Here is a 19529-nt window from a genome sequence, read left to right on the forward strand (position 1 = left end):
CTGGAAATCACCAATGAATTCTTTGTGAATGAGTCCCAGAAGAGTTCCTGCATTATCAACTCCGGCTGTTGCTATCTTCTGGTAATCACTGAGACTTTGATACCATTCTCTTAGTATTCCTGTTAGTCTTGAGAGGAATTCTGTGAGAACTTCCTCAAGAGTTGCATCATGCCTGGCCAACTGTAGGTCAATCCATGCTCCAAACTCATGGAGTCTGTCTCTCCATTTTTCTAGAGAAACATCATCAAAAGTGAACCATGGACCTGTGGTAGGTTTATAGTCTGTTCTTCTTGGCTCAGACGTATGAGGGACAGATGGTTCTTCATCAATAGGATCTTCAACTATAGAATCTGGTTGGACCATTGCTACCTTAGAGATATCAGCACGATATGTCTCAGAATCAGAGTTAGAACTGTATTCAATGGAGGAATCAGACTCAGTTTCAGAGGTTCCATCTGTTGATGACCGGTCCTTATCCACAGATTGGAAAGTGGCTATGGTTTTGTTTGGATCATCAACTTCTTTTCCTTTTTCTCTATCTAGAAGAGAAGTTTGTTTTGGTGGAGATGATGGCGGAGTTCTTATTACAACTCCTTGAGAGGATGGTGTTGGTTCAATAGGTTTAGTGTATGAGGATGATAGGTAGAAAAGTCTTTCAGATAAGGAGAAGTGAGGTGGTCGTACTGGAGGTCTGGGAGGAGGATTTGGTTGGACAGATAAAAGAGTCGGTTGTCGAGATTTTCTCAACTGTCTTAAAATAGGATAAGACATTTTGAAAACCTTGCTGTAATCAGATTGTCTGGGATAAGAGGGAGGTGATATTGGATATGTAGGAGGTTGGAAACTAGAGGGGTAAGACGGATAAGGGTCATAGATGGTTTGTGAATGATCTTTAGCGATGTCTGACTCGATCCTTTGCAAATCCTTTCGAATTTGTGACAGTTCTTGCTCTTTCCTGGTAAATTCTGGTCCAATATACCCTTTCTCAATAAATCGCTTCAGATCTATATCTAGTTGGTAAGCCTGAGAAGATAGAGTCATATAGAGCTGTTTCACTTGATCAGAGACTTGGTCAAGCTTGCTTGTTAAAGTATCAGTTCTAAGAGTTAGCAGGTCAAGCTTTGAATCAATCTTTGTCAAGGTTCTATTCTGGCCAATTGCATTCTGGGTCTACCAGTTGAGAACTTCTTCTGTTGCTGAGACTGGTCTAGCTTCACCAGTAGGAGAGATTTCTGTTGGAACAGAGAAAGGTCTTGTTGTAACCTTTGTTTCTGTTGGTTCTTCTTTCAAGGGGAGGAAAATCCTGCTCATAAGGATCCATCATTGCTATACACGGGACAGATTGTTGGATGACAGGAATCACTGGATTTGGCCTCTGTTTGGAGAGGAGATCTTCATGACCTGTTTCTTTTAGCAAATCATACAGAGATAATTTGCTAGAAGGAATAGTAGGGACATGAGCCTTCCAATTTCTAGCTTTTTGTTTCGGACCATGCTCATCATCATCATGGTGATGATGGTAATGTTTGTGGAAACAAGGAGATGTATCCTTCTCCTTCTTCTTCTTTTTGATGACATATCTGATGGGGTAAGACCATCCATCTTCGTCTTCGTTGTCAGATGCTTCCCACCAGTAAGGTGTATCACACTCACAGTCAGGATCACATTCCTTTGGTGCATGATCCCAAATAAAATGGCCATTTATATGAGACACATAACATGGCTTGGCAGAAATTTAATTTATTAATTAAGCTAAAGACAAAAATACAAACACCACTAGTGATCGAGCAACAAAAGAGAAGAAGACTCACAGATCCCAAAAAACAAAGAAACAGATTTAAACAACAAACCTTCAAAAAGATGACTTGAAAATATCTGGTTAATACAAGAGTTAATTGACTTGAGTTTATAATAAATAAATATATTTTTTTAAAATACTTTTATTAGTTATGCGTATTAGAAGTACTGTTTGATGAGATTTTTAATATGTGTAATTACTATAAGGATTATCTTTAAAAAAAGAGATAGAGTAAATTAGAGTACTACATTTAAAAACAAATTAAATATTAAACTAATTCTTATATTTACAATAGAAAGAGTCTGCATGTGGGGCTTGTACGCTGCGTTTAAGGGAAAGGAAAAGCTAACCAAAATGCCCTCATCTCACTCTTGCTCGCTCGCACCGCCGTCTCTTTTGTTCTTTCATCATCGTCGACCCAGTGTGTTTCCAGAGGCTAGGTGTAATCAAAATTCAATATAGGACAACATATTATCTATATGTGCAAATGAAAATCCCTCTAAATATCTTCTATTGTGTTCTCTGAGGTTAGATACAATTAAACTTTAATAGAGTATAACATATCATCTGCATGTGCAAATGAAAATCTCTCTAAGTGTAATTGATCTTTCATTGTGTTCACTTAAATTTAGGTGCAACCAAACTTCAATAGAGGGCAACATATTATCCATATGTGTAAATAACAATCCCTCTAGGTGCAATTGATCTTTCATTGTGTTCACCTAAGGGTATCTTGGTCTTTTTTCCTTGCCATATTTATTTACACTAAAGGACCGCAGCCTTTCAAAAATTTCTAGGGACCAATTCTCAAATAAATTTCTAAATGGATATTTTTCCTTAAATTTATTCCGTAATTAAGAATGAAAAAATCGCAAAAAAAATTAGAATAGATGGGCTCTTTTTTTTTTTTTTAACTATAAAATTACGATTGACACGTGTTTTTAGAAGTACCTTTCAGTATTTGAAATAATCATAAATGAAGAGGGAAGAATAGATTTCGAATAATTCAATCGAGTGATAGGATTAGCGACTTGTATTGGTTGTTTCGGCGTATGCTGTCTTTTCTACCACCTTAAAGGTGTCGTTGCCTTGGGATATAATTTGCCTTTTCTAATGTCACATTCCTGAAATTGGATCATGCATGGGTTATGAATTAATGTTGATAAGTAATCAAATTCATGTTTTTGCTTTTCACTATAGAGTAATGGAGTGTTTGGATACCCAAAATCAATTTAAAAAATATTTTTACGTAAGTTGAGACATAATTTTATACACGGTAAAATTATTTTTAATTAAAATCATGGTTTAGTTTTACTTAAACACCTCTGATTAGTTGATAAAATGTTTTGATCTTTCTTGTGTGACAAGAGATGTAGTCATTTGCATATTGCCACCTCATGGGCGCGCTTTATTGACTTTTGATTAAATTATTTGGACTGACTTATTTAGGAGCTATTTGGAATAGTTTATAAATAGCTTTTCAATTGTGATTTACGGAATACGAGATAAATATGTGAAAAGAGTTTTGTTTCGATTTATATGAAACGTGTTTATAAATGATTTCAATCGTAATGACAAACAAGGCCTTAATTGCTTTTATATATATATTTTATGTGACTCAAGAGAAAACTCTTTTTATATACTACCTCTGATCTTAATTATAAGAGCTAATTGACTAATTTGAAAAGATTAAGAAAATAAATTAAGTTAGTTATTTATAATAAATATATGTTGTCATACCTAAAATATCCTTAATCAAGTTTATTGGCTAAAACTACTATTATTAGAATGATTACTTTGAGAAAAAATATATACATATGAGAGACAAAGTGGATTGAGTTCTTATAATTAAGACCAAATAAAAGTTAAATAAAAGTCTTATATTAAGAATCAGAAATAGTATTTATATTGCATAAACCATTATTAAAAAATTCTTTATGAGTCATTCTAAATGAACTTTTAGAGATTGAATACTGACGATAGAAAGCCGGGGCCTCTTAATTTTCATGCTTGTGACTTTTCAATAATTAAGCTGAGAAAAATAAAAAACTAAAGAAACATTCCTCCGTCGCATATGTTAACAACGGCATATTGACTTTAGGAGTAATTGAGTGTGAGTGTATCCCATGCTTAAAAAATTATGTACTAACCAATTATAAAAATATGATAACCCGTCGTCTCACGTTTTCACCCCATGGGGTTTCCCGATGTAAAATATTAAGTACTCCAAATACTATTAAAAGAAATTTATATTTTAGAAAAGTTAAATTAAGAGAAAAAAACCTATATTATGGATGGAAGAAGTAATTAAAATTTTTTAGTTTTATTTCAGTTTCACCGTTCCTAAAATACATGGAAAATAAATCATATTAATGAAAAAAATAATGTTAACACATTTGTAAGGATATTAAAAAAAAAATTACTATGGAGTCCTACATAAGTAATTAATAATTAAAACTTGTCACAACAAATAAACAACATGACAATAACAAGATTTTGTGAATGAAATGACAATAAGTCATGTGTCATGACATATGGATAATTCAACAGATTTTTTAGTGATTAAATTACTTATATGAGAATGCATAGTTTTTTTTTAAAAAAAGAATATTAATTGTTTTAAATAATTCATGAAATAAATTATATATTAAAACATGATCCAGATTCTGTATTATATTTAAACTGGAGACCGTGATAGTTAATTCCACGATAATATCAAGATAAAAAAAAATTGTTAACCATAGCTACAAGTAAAAAACAAATTGGAGAAAGAAGTGGAAAGAGATACACATATACACAATAAAAGTTGCAAGACAACTGAGGAAAAATTTGGTACAAATTTTGTGTTCTCAGAACAAGACACTCTCAAAAAAATAGGACCACGGGAAATAATACAAGGCGCTTCAATTGATTTATCAAAAAAAAAAAAAGTATTTAAATCTGTCTTAAAGTGAAGGAAATTTGCGATTTCACTCATATTAACTAAGGCTCTAAAGGAGGGGGAAAAATACAAGAAACCATATTTAAATATTAATTATAGAAGCGAAATTGATATATACGTACTGCCTTCATTTATTTTTATAAGACATAAATAACCAAATTAGGTAAATAAAAAAGTTGGTTACAACCAACAAAATGTTAGTTAAGATGGTATGCGGTCTTACCCTCACAAGGAAGAGAATATAAATTTAAATATCGAAAAACGTACTTGTTAGGAGGGTTTTAACTTTAACGCTTTCGGCTCAACAGAGATTAGTTTTAAGCTAAAATAGTTTGAGGATACTCTGAATTATTTTTTTCAAAAAAAAAGAGTTGGTTAGAACTGGTTCAAGGCAATAAATACATTAAAAAAAAAAACAAATACTCCCCCCATTTCTTAATACAAGACTTAGTTTGTAATTCAAATTAAATTATAAACTAGATGTTGTCCATATTCGTCCTTTTACTTTATCGTTCCTGCACCCATATAGAGTTATATGCTTGATTATGGTATCAAATTTCACTGTGAGCATTCTTGAATGATGAAAATTATTTTTGTGCTCATCATCTCACTGGTACACACAATTGTTCTCTGGCCAGTTAATCTCATTTTTATTCCAACCATGCTTTCTTTTTCCTTTGTTGTTCAGTATTCGCCATTCCTTTTCTTCGTCAATTGCAGTACGTAAAACATAACCTTCGTTTTAACCTGAGTTTATTTAAAGCAGCAGTTGCCACTATTGATAAAATAGGATATCTGAAGGCCTAAGCTAAAGGATCTGGAGAAATCAGCGTCCAGAAACAAAACGCGCGGAACAAAAGTAGGCAGGATCAGTGGTTTGCCAGACTCAATTCTTCTTCGTGCTCTCTCTTTTCTTCCTGATAACGAAGCAGTTGCCACAAGTCTCTTATCCAAGAGATGGAGGCCGCTTTGGCTTTCCCTTCCCACCCTTTACCTTAACCGTCAAGACTTTCAAAGGCTAACATTCTTCCATAGATTTGGAGACAAAATGCTCAAATTGGTGGATTTGAAGGCTGCCAAAAAGTTTGTTCTCTGGTATGATTATTTTGGATGTGATGAGGATTTTAGGCTTCGGAAGGTCAGCAAGTGGATTAAAGCTTTGATTGGTAATAAATTTGAACATCTGGAGCTACATTTGTGCACGCAGGTTGATGACTATGAGTTGCCCTCTAGTGTTTTCACTGGTAATAGCATTAAGGTTTTAAAGTTGGGTGGCGAAATAACTGTGGGCATTCTTTCTCATGTTAATTTGCCTTGCTTGAAGTATTGGATTTGGAAGATGTTTATTTTGCAGATGATAATAACTTAGGAATGCTTCTTTCTGCATGTGCTTTGCTTAAACACTTGCTGCTAAAACTTTGGGATGTAAAGGGTTACGGTCCACTTGAGATTTCGTTCCCTAGTTTTCAGTCTGTCTTGGTGCTTTAACATGCAGGATAAGTGGCCATTTACTGATGATATGCCAATGTTTTGCAATTTAACCCACCTTGAATGTGGTCTCGCCGGAGAGTGGACTAGGATGGTGAACTGTCTCCATAACATGCACAAAGTTCAGAAGCCTGTAATTGCAGAGCGTCCAATTTTCTGCAAGGTTTGAAAATTTGAACCCATTGCTTTGAGTTCAAGCAATACCTCGGTCAGATTTGTGACTGATTTAATTTTGTGTATGGCCAGGTTCATTCTATGTCGGCTCATGAACCAATACTTGATGTGCCTCCTCGTGTTTCCTTACATCTGAAGGACTTCACTCTGTTTTACTTCCGAAGTTGTGAAACAAATTGTGAAATGGTACGGAGAATGCCAGGGTTTTGGAGACTGTCACTGCCATGAGAACTGATTCATCTAGATATGGGCACCGAATACCGTATGTGTATTATTGATTTCTCGGAACTTAGATTTACATATATTCCTCAACTTATGTGTTATGGGACCCAGTAACAGCTGCCAGAATCAATCTCCTTGTATAATGGGAGAACAGGAAGGAAAACTTGAGAGCTAAGACATCTCTTGAGGCAGATTGAGTTCTGATTGTGAATCCAGTTCGGACTAAGGAAATCAACTCAAATTCACTTCCTTTCTTTTCCTCTGCCATGTCCTTCTTTCTAAGGTTAAGAATTTATTAGATGATGCTTTCATGTAGCTTGGTTCCTTTCTTGTTTTCTAAATTTTATGTATATTAATGATTAATGATAGTTGTTTTTCTTTTTGGAAAAAAAAAAAGTTATCCAGCTCTTTTATTATTTCATACTCCCGTATTTACAAGCAATCTTAGATTAAATCATCTATATAGTTAAAATTGATTAAAAATAATAAATATATAAAAATTAATTTTTTTAAATGTCATTATTTATGGAAGAGTAATTATAGCTCATTATGATTCACTTTCTCAATTTTTAATTCGGTTAAAATTTAGTCTTTAATATTTTATTATTTAATAAATTAATTCTTATCCCACATAACTCACATTGACTCATCATCCAATCATTTTTTGTGGCAAAAAACAAAAGTGACATGGCTTCCAAATAAGCTACCAGCTCCATTCATATTACCCACAGCCCCTCCTCCGTTTCGACTTGTCGATCCTCTGTCCTAAGATCGCTCAGCAGAGAGCAAGCAAAATGAGCAAATATTAGCGATATAAACATTTTATAATAACTTTTTGTTTGTTAGATATGATAACAAATACACCTTCTGTTCTTATTTATAAAATACAGAAATGATTACAAGATATATTAAATTTTTTTAGTTTTTATTTTATCTTTATTAATTATTTATTTTAAATTTTTAATACATAATATATTTATTGTCTCATTTTTTAAAGAATTATTATTTGTATTTTAATGATTTTTTATTCTCTCATTTGAGAAACAACTTATAATTTTATAATTTTTAATTAATTTTAACTAATTTTTTTTAATTAATGTGATTTGACCAAATGCACATGACGGAGTGAGCCCTAGTCTGGTAATTAATAATTATTGACTATGACTGCAGCACTGCACTATACCGACTGGAAAACATTACTCGTACACGCTAAGCTGCTCATCCCGAAGACCACCTCGTTTTAAGTGGCCCAATCTGACCGTTAACTATAAAATGATCATGGCCGTCAAATTTAACAGGGATTTGGGGAGTTTTGCTTCAATCTGAGAGTCACATGCGAACGCGACGGGGAAGAGGGGGAGGTGGGTTTTCATGATTCAGTTCCTGCATTTGTTTAGAAAGACACGATGCACTGATTCTCTTCCTTCCTCTTCCTCTGTTATTCTTTTCGATTCCCTCTTCTTCCCCTGTCCTTTTGTTCTGTTCTTTCATCCTCCCTGTTATTCTTTTGCAGTGTTCGGAGATGCCGGAAAATTTTATGAATGGTAATGGTAGAGCTGGAAGATGAATGATCCCGGTTCTATTCTACTTTGGTAATCGCTTTTCGCCATTTTTTTTTTTCCTCCGTCCTGACCCTGCTTTTTCTCCGTCAATATTCTTATTGTGTTTTTGTTTTTGTTTGGAACATAAAATTGCAGTGTCCACTGTAAGGTTCTAACTACATAAAGCAGTTGCCAAACTTGATATAAAACGATCTCTGAAGGGTTGAGCTAAAGGTTATGGAGGAATCAGTGTCCACAAAGAAAACGCTTAGAACTGAAGTAGAAGTTAGGGATAGGATCAGTGATTTGCCAGATTCCTTGCTTCTGCATATTCTCTCTTTTCTTCCAGCTAAAGAAGCCGTTGCCACAAGCCTCTTATCCAAGAGATGGAGACCACTTTGGCCTTGCCTTCCCACTCTTGACCTTAAACGTCAGGACTTTCAGAGGTTGAGATTCTTCCATCGATTTGTAGACAGGATGCTCAAACTTGCAGATTTGAAATCTGTCAGAAAGTTCGTTCTTTGGCTTGATTATTATGATCATCATGAGTATTTTAGACCTTGGAAGATTAGCAAGTGGATTAATATTGCTGTGGTTAGTAATAAAATTGAACATCTGGAGCTACGTTTGAATCCGGATAAGGGTCACTTTGAGTTGCCCTCTGGTATTTTCACTAATAACAACATTAAGGTTTTGAAGCTGAGTGTATGGAGTCTTTTGTCGACTAGTGGAGTAACGGTGGGCACTCTTTCTCATGTTAATTTGCCTTTACTTGAAGTACTACATTTGGCAGATGTTGAATTTGCAGATTTTAGAAGTTTGGGAATGCTTCTTTCTGCATGCCCTTTGCTTAAACACCTGGTAGTAAGATTTTCGCATGTAACCAATTACTGTCCACTTGACATTGGAAGACTTAACCATTTGGTCACTGCAGAAGTTCCAGAATCTCTACTTCCATTGAAAGTTTTCGCTAATGCTACTTTTCTGTACTTCCATTGGGTATGATATATGACGATATTAGTGAATTCACATTATTGCTTTTTTTTTTTAGCTGAGTTTTGGTCTTTCTAGTCCCTGCAGCATAATTCGTCACTACTGAGCCATGATATTCCAACATTTTGTAACTTAACCTACTTGGAATTCAAATATTTTTCTGGAGACTGGAAGACAACACTGAAATTTCTGCAAAGCTGTCCCAAGCTTGAAATTCTTATGATTCATGAGGTTTGTTGATTCTCAACTCTTTTTTCTTTTTTTTTGGTTCATTATCATTTGACCCGTGAAATTCCTTTGTTTGGGTAGTTTGGATAGTTAATTTACATACGTGTGTGGATAGTTTGCTTGTAGTGAAAGCTTGGAACCGACGATTATAGATATTCCTCAGTGTGTTTCATCAACCTTAAAGGAATTTCATCTTGGCGGCTACCGAGGCAAGAATTATGAATTTGAACTTGCAAGATTTATTATGAAGAATGCAAGGGTCTTGAGGATCATCTCAATTAGCAAGAGTTTTGAGTCCAGAGCAACTTGGAAGAGCAGGAACTTCAAAAAAATCTCCTCATGCCCCATAAGATCAGTGAATTGCAGGCTTTTGTTGAAGTGAATTGGCAATATTAGAAGTTTTTATTCCTTTTTGGAAGGTAGTCCTTCTATTTATCTTGGGAAAATTTGGAAGTCTTGATGCTTTGTCCTTCGAAACTGAACACATTATATTTTAAACAGATGCTGATGGATGTTGTTGGTAAATTCAATTCAATCATCTTTCTAGCTGCTTGGTTTCGAAGTTGCTATATAGTATCAAGTTCCCATTGAAGTTAATACTTTTAAGAGAGAACTATAAGTATTTCTATAACATTTATACGATCTAGTTACTATCTATTTTTTACAACTTCCCAGAAGGTGACCAGGATTTAGAAAGGCTAATAATGATACTTAATTATAGTATCAAATTTAGCGTGACAATCTTAGAAGCTTATCTTCCTTTTTGAAAGATATCCCTTGCAAGATCTATGGCCTTCATTTAGCTCACTTGTTTGTTTCATTTACCTGACATTTTATTTAAAGGCTTTTATGGATGGAATTTTCTGGGATTGAAGTGATAGTTATATGTGAAGGTAAGATGGGAATGATCGATCTCTCTTGTGAAATCAAAATCGAAGTTAACACGAGATAATTTAATTATCTAAAAAGAATCCATTTTAAATATTCATTTAAAGTCAAGCTCAAATATTTCAATTTATACTCAGAATCTAATTCTGCACGAGAAAGTCAATTCAATCCATGCAAAGATGTTATCTCAAGATGGAGGAGTGTTTGTTTGGGCTACTAATATAAATACTTATTCATAATCATTATTGGGATCCCAAAAAGCATCTATTCACGTAATTTAAAATAAAATGTCTCTCATATATTTATTTTATATTCTATAAATTATAATTGAAAAGTTATTTTTGAAAGATGTTACTCCAAACAAGTTTTAGATTTTTCTCTTATACATTTATCTTGTATTTCATTAATCATGATTAAAAAATTACTGTTGAAAAAGCTCCCACTATCATTCCAAACAAGCCAAGAGTTCTCTAACTAAATGCAATTTATTCTTAAAATTACAATTGATCCTTGGTTTCATAAGTACTTCTCCGATCCTTAATATAGGACCCAATTCTTGAGTTGGTTTTGGTCTTAAATAGAAGACCCATTTCTCATATTTATCAGTTTTCTCTAAATTACCCTTATAGATACTCTCTCAATTATAATTAAGTAGAAGAGGAAGATGAGGTATTAAAAAAGGTAATTATGGTGTTTTAGAAAAAAAAAAGTCACTTTTCTTATAATTAACTAACTTACCTAACTTTTTTAATCTAATCAAATTAGTTAAATGGGTTTTATATTAAAAACCGGAGGGTAGTGTCTTTCAGTATTTGGAAAAAAAGGTCGTGAATGAAGACGGAACAATATATTTCGAATAATCAAATTGAGTGATGGGATTAGCGACTTACCAGATTGGTTACTTCACCATATGCTCTTTTCTTCCAACGAAAGGTGCGGCTGCCATGGAATGTAATTTCATTGGAAGCCTTTTCTAACGTCACATTGCTAAAATTGGATCATAGGTTATGAATTAATGTTGATAAGTAATTAAATTTATGTTGTTGCCTTTCATTATAATATGTGTTAACCAAATGTTTTGATCTTTCTTGTGTGCCTAAGGAGGACATAAATATGTAGCCATTTGTATATTGCCAACTAATGCTTGGATGCGGTCATAGGTTCAAGCCCAGTATTAATTGACATATAATCAACAGGAATTAGATTTAACGAAAATAGTTAGTCCCTCACAATATGAAGAACTAAGGTTTCAATTTAAATTAGGAGAAGTATATATATTTAGTACTTAAAAGTGCTTTGAACATAATTGTTTTCAATATAAGGATACCTGCACCTTTAAAAAAAATTGTTATTGGAATGAGTACTCATAGAAAACTGGCCTCTAAATTTATACATCTGACTATTCAGTAATTAAGCTAAGAAAAATAAAAAGCTAAAGAAATATTCCTCCCTCACTCATGTTAACAAATACATATTGATTTTTGAGTGTATTCCTTGCTTAAAAAAATTAGACACCAACTAATTGTCAACAATATGATAATCTGTCGTCATCTCACCTGCGTTCTCATTCCATGGAGTTTTCCGATCGAAAATATTAAGTACTCTAAATATTATTAAAAGAAACTTTATATTTTAGTATAATTTCACGTTTAGTAATTTAGAATATTAAATGTACCAAACAAATAATTTAAAATACTAGAAGTATTTAAAAAATATTTAAAGATGTTAAATATAATACAAAATACTTTAAATGCTAAATGTGTCTAGAAAAATATTTTAAAATGTTGATGCACTTCAACCCAAAATTAATTTACAGCCGTCAACACTCTTTGACTATAATATTGTACTAGTACTAATTTTTCATTTTCAACATAATTTAGCTTATGTTTTTTTCCACATTCATTTTACCGCAAAAGACGCATGTCAGGTAGGTTTTCTATCCTCACAAATCGGTCCTTCGCTTCTTTTCAATTTCCACTTCCCAGCGGACAAAGGTGTCGACATTGTGCATTCTTTTCTGTCAGATTTTGGGTTAAGATTCACGCCTTGATCCTTTCTTACAGTACATCAAACGCTCTAATTTTATTTTTAATATACTTGTGCGGCTAAAAAAACAATATTGGAATGTCAAATGTATCCAAAATAAATTCAGAATACTAAATGCACTATAAGAAAATTAGAGTGTTGAATGCATCTAAAAAATAAAATCAGCGCATGCTTTATTTTTTTTCTCAGGGGTCGTATCAAATGCTATTCAAAAGTTAGAATAGGAGATGGTGCGTACATTTAGATTGGGGTAGAAAAAATAATTTATTTTAATTTAATTATTTTTAAAAAATAAGATTGGGTAAAAAGTAAATTGATTAATGTGATTTATATTTAGATTGACTTTTATAAAATTTAGTTTATAAAGTAGAAAAATTATTTAGATTATAATAAATAAGTTAGTTTAATTTGTATAGTGACCAAAATGAGTTTGACTTATATTAAATAATAAAAAAATGATTAAAATATAGATTTACAAAATACAATAATTTTAAATTATTATAATAAATAAAGTTATATTTAATAAATAAAATATATTTAAATTAGAATGATAGTAACATGATAAATAGTTTTCAGGTTTGTAAAAATGCCTTATTGTATACCAAGTTACTTTTTGAATAAGGACAGCTCTGTACAATGGTGGTTTCAAGCTCGTTTGCAAAAAAAAGCAACAAGGAGGCCCGTCTTTCTTCTAATTATATGATGGGATTTTTGAAAGAATGACAGAAAAAGAAATTGAAAATTATAAATCCTAAATTAGGTTTGGTAACATAATTTTATTTTGTATTGACAAGTCTGAATTGACAAATGACAACAAATTTTTATCGACATTTCTTGTTTGGTATTTACAAATTCCAGTTTTTTTTGTTATTATCTCAGATTTTTTCCTCTTTTTCTCTTTGATAATGTAAGTTTTGATCTATTAAGATTTTATTTTGTTTTCTGAAAAGTTCTCTTCTCTTCTTTTCTCTATTTTTTTGCACCAGGATGTTTTTACATCAGAAGGAAGTTTGAAGCTAAGAATTAATAAAATAGAAGAGGATTTATGTAACGAGTATTAGTTGATACCTCAGGAAAATAATTTATTTAGTGAAAGCCTATATTGGGATGAAATCAGAATAATCAGAAAAAAATTTGTTAAAAAAATTATATACAGGCCCATAATAAAAATTAAGGAAAAATTATAGATCTTCGTTTTTGAAAAAAAATAGCTTATGAAGAGTATTTACCCAACAAATCTTATAGATAATTAAAAGCTAAATTATGAAATTAATCTTATTCTCTGAAAAATCAAGAAAAATAGTTTGGAATTTACTTTGCTACCAAGAGTTTAGAGAAATTAATTTATACTAAAGTACATATTTAGTCCACTTTACAGAGAGTTTTAATTGCACGTTAATTTTAAAAAAGTATATTTTTAGTTCTTTAATTTGAAATCAAATCAATCAACAACAACTATATTTTTGAAAACTTGAAATGCGATGATCGTTTGAAAATAGATTAGGTATAACATTACTGGATTTGAACATAACTCATTATAATAAGATTTGAATAGCTATTGATTGAAATTTGAATATGTTGAATTAAATGGGGAACATTATAAATAAATAAAATTTTAATGGAGGATCAAATGAAGAAATTAATAATTAATTTTGAATTTGAATAATATTTTAATTGGGATTTGATATATTGAATTAAATATGTAGTATCATAATTAAATAGTATGTGAATCGGCAGTTTAGATGGAGACATAAATAATTAATTTCAAATTTTATCTATTCCTCCTAAATCTGTATATCTAATTCAAGTTCCATTTGAATGAATATAAAAAGATCACACTCTTATAAAAAAAGTAAATCTTGAGCTATAGTGGATAATGCCATTTGTATAATTTTAATCTAATAAAATATGCTAATTGTTGTATCGCAACGAGGAAAAATTCTAGTGGTTAACAAAAAATAATGATATTGAGATCTTAAATTTTATAAAATTTTTTAGATTAGATGCTAAACGTATTAAATTTAATTTTCAGAACAATCATCACTATTATAAAAATCATCATTTAATCCTAACAATTTTATTATTAAAGACTAAATGTATGCTTTTTAAAGTTAAAAATTAAATTATACTTATAAAAAATTAAAAAAAGCAAAATGTGTACTTTAGCAATTAATTTATAAGGTATCTAAGCTAATTTTTGGAAGCTGTTTGGCGTTTCCAAATAATGGATAAGGGATTAATTTGCAAACAAATGGTGACTGAATGGCATGATGGTCATTTCGCTTCTTCCCACCCATTAAATTCCCTCTTCCCATCCCCTCTTGTTTCTGGGGCCCCCGAACCAGAAGGAAGTGAGAGAGGGAGAGTGACACGGAGGAAGAGGAAGTGAAGGACATCTTGGCAACCGTGATTGTTGGCTAAGGTAAGCCTCCGGAATCTTTTCCCATTCTCATTTTCTTCATAGGTCGCTGTCTGGGGAGATGATGATGATGATAATCTGAATTTTGAAGTACTAAAATTTCATAAAATGAGTGTTGGTGAGAATTGTGGAGATGAATGCTTGATAATCTGAATTTTGAAGTACTAAGGATATAAACAGCCTCTGTTTTGATTGAGAAGGTTAAACTTGGTGTGTAAGGGAGCATTTTAAACGTTAGAGAAGATAAACTAAATTAAATTGATCAAATTTATGATTTTGGCAGCCCTGGAATTCGAATTCCTAAGGTTGAAATATTTAAGGAATTTGCTATTGAATACTATGTAGTGAGAATGATTGATTTAGTTATCTAGTTGTGTTTAGAGATGTTAAAAATCGAGAGTTAGAACTTGCTTATGAAACTGAAAGTTAAAGGTGAAAAATGAAAGGCAACAGCTGTTTTGATGCCTCTTTGTGCTAAGCAATCATCCTAGTTAACTAAATGGTGCTCGAGATATTTAAAAATGTTTTAACTTTGGAAATAATTCCAAAATTTATAAGTGGGGCTGTCCGAAATTATTTTGAGAATTAAAATGTTTGTATGTTAATGGAATTGAGTTATTGGAAGTAATGGGTATATGGTAAACTTATGTTGCCCCAACACTACATAGACAAGATCTTTTAATCTGATTAAGTTGCTGTAAATGTGAGAACACCTATACACAAATATGCAAGGCCGTAACAGAATTTTAGAAGCTGAAAACGATATGATATTGCTGTTTAATGCCATTTGGTGGTAATAAATGTTATAGCCATACATAAATCAGGGTTGGAGTCTTGGAGACACTTAGGTGAGGTTTGAATCAACTATTGATTTAAGCTTGTTGTTTGATGTCTTTGGATGCCAAATGGGAACCTTAGATGCATAAAGGATATTGCAACTATATATATATATATATATATATATATAATATAATATAAGTTTGTCTTAAAATTCCTTTTCCCTTGACGAGTATTAGAGTTCTGTGGTTCTTGCTTCTTGGGAAAAATTTTTAAAGGTTGATTTCTTTTCAAGATTCTCAAAGTTCATATGTGCCTTAAGAATGAGCTGAAGTCACTAAATAAGTTACCTAGTATAAGGTGTTACGTTCTTCCTTTTCCTTTCTTCTGGGCATCTCAGAGACAGATTTTGAGTGGGCGAGCGAGTTAAAGATATGGACGAGTATTCGTTGATCAATTCCTTCATTTGTTTAGAATGAGGCGATACACTGATTCTTTTCCTCTGCTATTCTTTTTGATTCCCTCTTCTTACTCTTGTCATTTTTCTCTGTTCTTTCATCCTCCCTATTATTCTTCTACACGTTCGAAGATGTCAGAAAATTTGATGAATGGTAAGTGCCGTAGATCTGGTAATGGTAGATGAATGATCCCAGTTCTATTCTACTCCGGATGGTAATTGTTTTTGGCCATTTAATCCTCTTCCTTCTTGCCATTCATTTTTTCTTTCTGTGAATATTCTTCTTCCTCTGTGTTTTTTTGGTTTTAAAGTTGAAATTGCAGCGCTCGCTGTAAGGTTCTGACTACGTAAAGCAGTTACAATGGATATAAAAGGATCTCTAAAGGCCTGAGCTAAAGGTTATGGAGGAATCAGTGTCCACAAACAAAATGCTTAGAACAGAGGAAGTTAAGGACAGGATCAGTGATTTGCCGGATTCTTTGCTTCTGCATATTCTCTCTTTTCTTCCAGCTAAAGAAGCTGTTGCTACGAGCCTCTTATCCAAGAGATGGAGACCACTTTGGCCTTACCTTCCAACTCTTGACCTGAGACGCCAGGACTTTGAGAGGCTTACATTCTTCCAAAAATTTGCAGACAATATGCTCAAATTTGCAGATTTGAAGTCTGTCAAAAAGTTCGTTCTTTGGTTCGGTTCCGATAAACCGTGTGAGTATGTTAGACCTCGGACGATTAGTAAGTGGATTAATGTTGTGATTGGTTATAAGATTGAATATCTGGAGCTACATTTGAAGCCCTATAATGGTGACTATGAGTTGCCCTCAGGTATTTTCACTAGTAATAGCGTCAAGGTTTTGAACTTGAGTACAGGAAGTTTTTGGTGGACTAGTGGCGTAACAGTGGGCACTCTTTCTCATGTTAATTTGCCTTTACTTGAAGCATTGCATCTGGAGAATGTTAAATTTCTAGATTTTAGAAGTTTGGGAATGCTTCTTTCTTCATGTCCTTTGCTCAAGCACTTGGTAGTAAAAATTTTGCATTTGGCCAGTTACTGTCCACTTGACATCGGAAGACTTAAGCATTTGGTCACTGCAGAAGTTCCACAATCACTTCTTCCATTGGAAGTTTTGTCTAACGCTGCATTTCTATGCTTCCGATGGGTATGATTTATGATGATATTGGTGAATTCATATTATTGGCTTTTTATTCTCACATTTAGTAGTTCAATATCTTCCTCTTGCAGCATAATTTTTCACAGATCAACCCCGATATTCCCACATTTCATAATTTAATCCGCTTGGAATTTGAATATTATTCTCATGACTGGAAAACAATATTGAAATATCTGCAAAGCTGTCCCAAGCTTGAAATTCTTGTGATTGATCAGGTTTGTTGATTTTCAACTTTACTTTATTGTGTTTATTATCATTTCATTGGTTCATTTCCTAACTCTATTGCATACGTTTGGATAGTTTGCTTGTAGCGAAAGCTTGGAACCAACGATTATTGATGTTCCTCAGTGTGTTTCATCAACCTTAAAGGAATTTCATCTTGGCAGCTACCGAGGCAAGAATTGTGAATTTGAACTTGCAAGATTTATTATGAAGAATGCATTGGTTTTGAGGATCATCTCAGTTAGCAGGGATTTTTGTTCAAGAGTAACTTGGAAGAACAAGATCCTCAAGAAAATATCATCATGTCCCATGAGCTCAGTGAATTGCAGGCTTTTGCTGAAGTGAACTGCCAAAATTTAGTTTGACGGTATTAGAAGTTTCTATTCCTTTTTGGAAGTTATCCCTTCCTATCCATCCTGGGTAAATTTGAAGTCTTGATAGAGCTTATTTCTTTTGTGCTTCTGTTAAAAAAATGTTGATTCACATTGTCTTTATCATTATCACCATCATCATTATAAACAAATGCAAGAGTTTTGATGACAATCTCCATCTGCAGTAGGCATTTCTCAAATCTGTATAAATAATCTGTCTAAATAACTAACTCATCATCTATTTAAAATTTAACATTATCCTTAGTCCTTTGAAACTGAACACATTATATTTTAAACAGATGCTGATGGTGTTGTAATGAAGATTCAATGCTGAAATGTATTATTCAATGGCCAAACTCCACGGATAGGCTCCAATGGAGAATTACAGCAAGGAAAACGAAACCGAAATGCTCACAGCATTTCCCTAGAGCCTCACGGCCTCTCCTACTTTTCTCTCTCTATTTTTCATATCCCCTCTCTATCCCAACTTCCCCAATTATACTCATCCCTTCCCATAACTAACTTCTAGGAAAAACCCACAATTACCCTTATCACATAAAAAGCATTACACATCCGAATTGGGCTTTTTCCTTTGTCTAACATACTTCTACTTGGGCCCATGCTCAACAATACCCCGCCCATCAAGCTTGACCTTGTCCTCAAGGTGAAAAGTGGGAAACTGTTGGTGAATGACATCATAATCCTCCCAAGTGCTATCGCAGTCAGCAAGGTTAACCCACTTAATAAGAAGTTCTAGTCGTCCATCAGTGAGTTTCCGATGCTTCAGCACAGATTCAGGATAAACCTGAAGTTCTAGGTCAGCCGTTAATGTGGACGGAAAGGAATGGGAAATGAGGCCAGGGGTCAGTGACTTCTTGAGTTGCGAAATATGAAACACTGGATGAATTTTAGCTTTCGGGGGTAATTTTAGCTTATAAGCTACACTGCCAATACGCTCCAGCACAGGAAAGGGACCATAGAACCGAGGAGTGAGCTTCTCATTAGGGCGAACAGCAAGGGAATGCTGCCTGTAAGGCTGTAGTTTCAGATAGACGTTATCACCAACATTGAAGTGGACGTCGCGCCGCTTTTTATCAGCATAGTGCTTCATATATTGTTGGGCCTGTTCTAAATTCCGCTTTAATTCATCCAGAATAGCATTACGGGCCTGAAGCTGTAAAGTAACAGCATCCACTGGAGACACAACCTCCTGGAACCGAAACAAGGTTGGAGGGTCCTGGCCGTATAGCGCACGAAATGGGGACATACCAGTGGAACAGTTGAAGTTAGTATTAAACCAGTACTTAGCCCAGCATAACCATTTTGCCCAAGTCTGAGGAGCATCACTACAAAAACAGCGCAAATATGTCTCTAAACTCCTATTAACCACCTCGGTTTGACCATCACTTTGAGGATGGTAACTGGAGTTGTAATTCAATGATGTACCAGCAGCTTTAAACAGTGCTTTCCAGAAGTTACTCAGAAAAAGTTTATCTCTGTCCGAGACAATGGAACGCGGAAAACCATGAAGTCGCACTACTTCTTGAATAAACAAGTCAGCAACAGTTTGGGCGGTATAAGGATGATGAAGTGGTATAAAGTGTGCATACTTGGTAAAACGGTCAACCACCACAAAAATTGTGTCGTATCGCTGCGATTTGGGAAGCCCGGAAATGAAGTCCATTGAAATATCTGTCCACACCTGATCGGGAATCGGAAGGGGTTGTAGCAGCCCAGCAGGACTAAGTGCTAGATGTTTGTTACGCTGGCAAATATCGCAGGCAGCCACATATTT

The 19529-nt window shown here is 33.4% G+C and overlaps 2 protein-coding genes across 3 annotated transcripts; both read left to right on the plus strand.

Moving 5' to 3' along the window:
- Positions 1-4107: 4107 nt before the first annotated feature.
- LOC114761145 (F-box/LRR-repeat protein 13-like) lies at positions 4108-17906 on the plus strand. Of its 2 annotated transcripts, none has more exons than XM_028950471.1 (4): positions 4108-4118; positions 15930-17129; positions 17213-17356; positions 17442-17906. In XM_028950471.1, the coding sequence occupies exons 2-4, from the start codon at positions 16374-16376 to the stop codon at positions 17706-17708; spliced, it is 1167 nt and encodes a 388-aa protein (XP_028806304.1). In that variant the 5' UTR covers positions 4108-4118; positions 15930-16373; the 3' UTR covers positions 17709-17906. The 2 variants fall into 2 exon arrangements, with proteins under 2 accessions (XP_028806304.1, XP_028806305.1); XM_028950472.1 differs by lacking the exon at positions 4108-4118 and adding an exon at positions 14722-14741 and having other exon boundaries at positions 16284-17129.
- Positions 8402-9169, plus strand: LOC114761153 (F-box/LRR-repeat protein 13-like). The gene has a single exon (XM_028950480.1). It carries the CDS (start codon positions 8402-8404, stop codon positions 9167-9169), a length of 768 nt encoding a protein of 255 aa, XP_028806313.1.
- Positions 17907-19529: the final 1623 nt, after the last annotated feature.

The sequence above is a fragment of the Neltuma alba genome, unplaced genomic scaffold (genome assembly GCF_004799145.2).
Source record: "Neltuma alba isolate B1F8T4 unplaced genomic scaffold, ASM479914v2 tig00011086_pilon, whole genome shotgun sequence".
In the NCBI taxonomy this organism is placed as follows: domain Eukaryota; kingdom Viridiplantae; phylum Streptophyta; class Magnoliopsida; order Fabales; family Fabaceae; genus Neltuma; species Neltuma alba.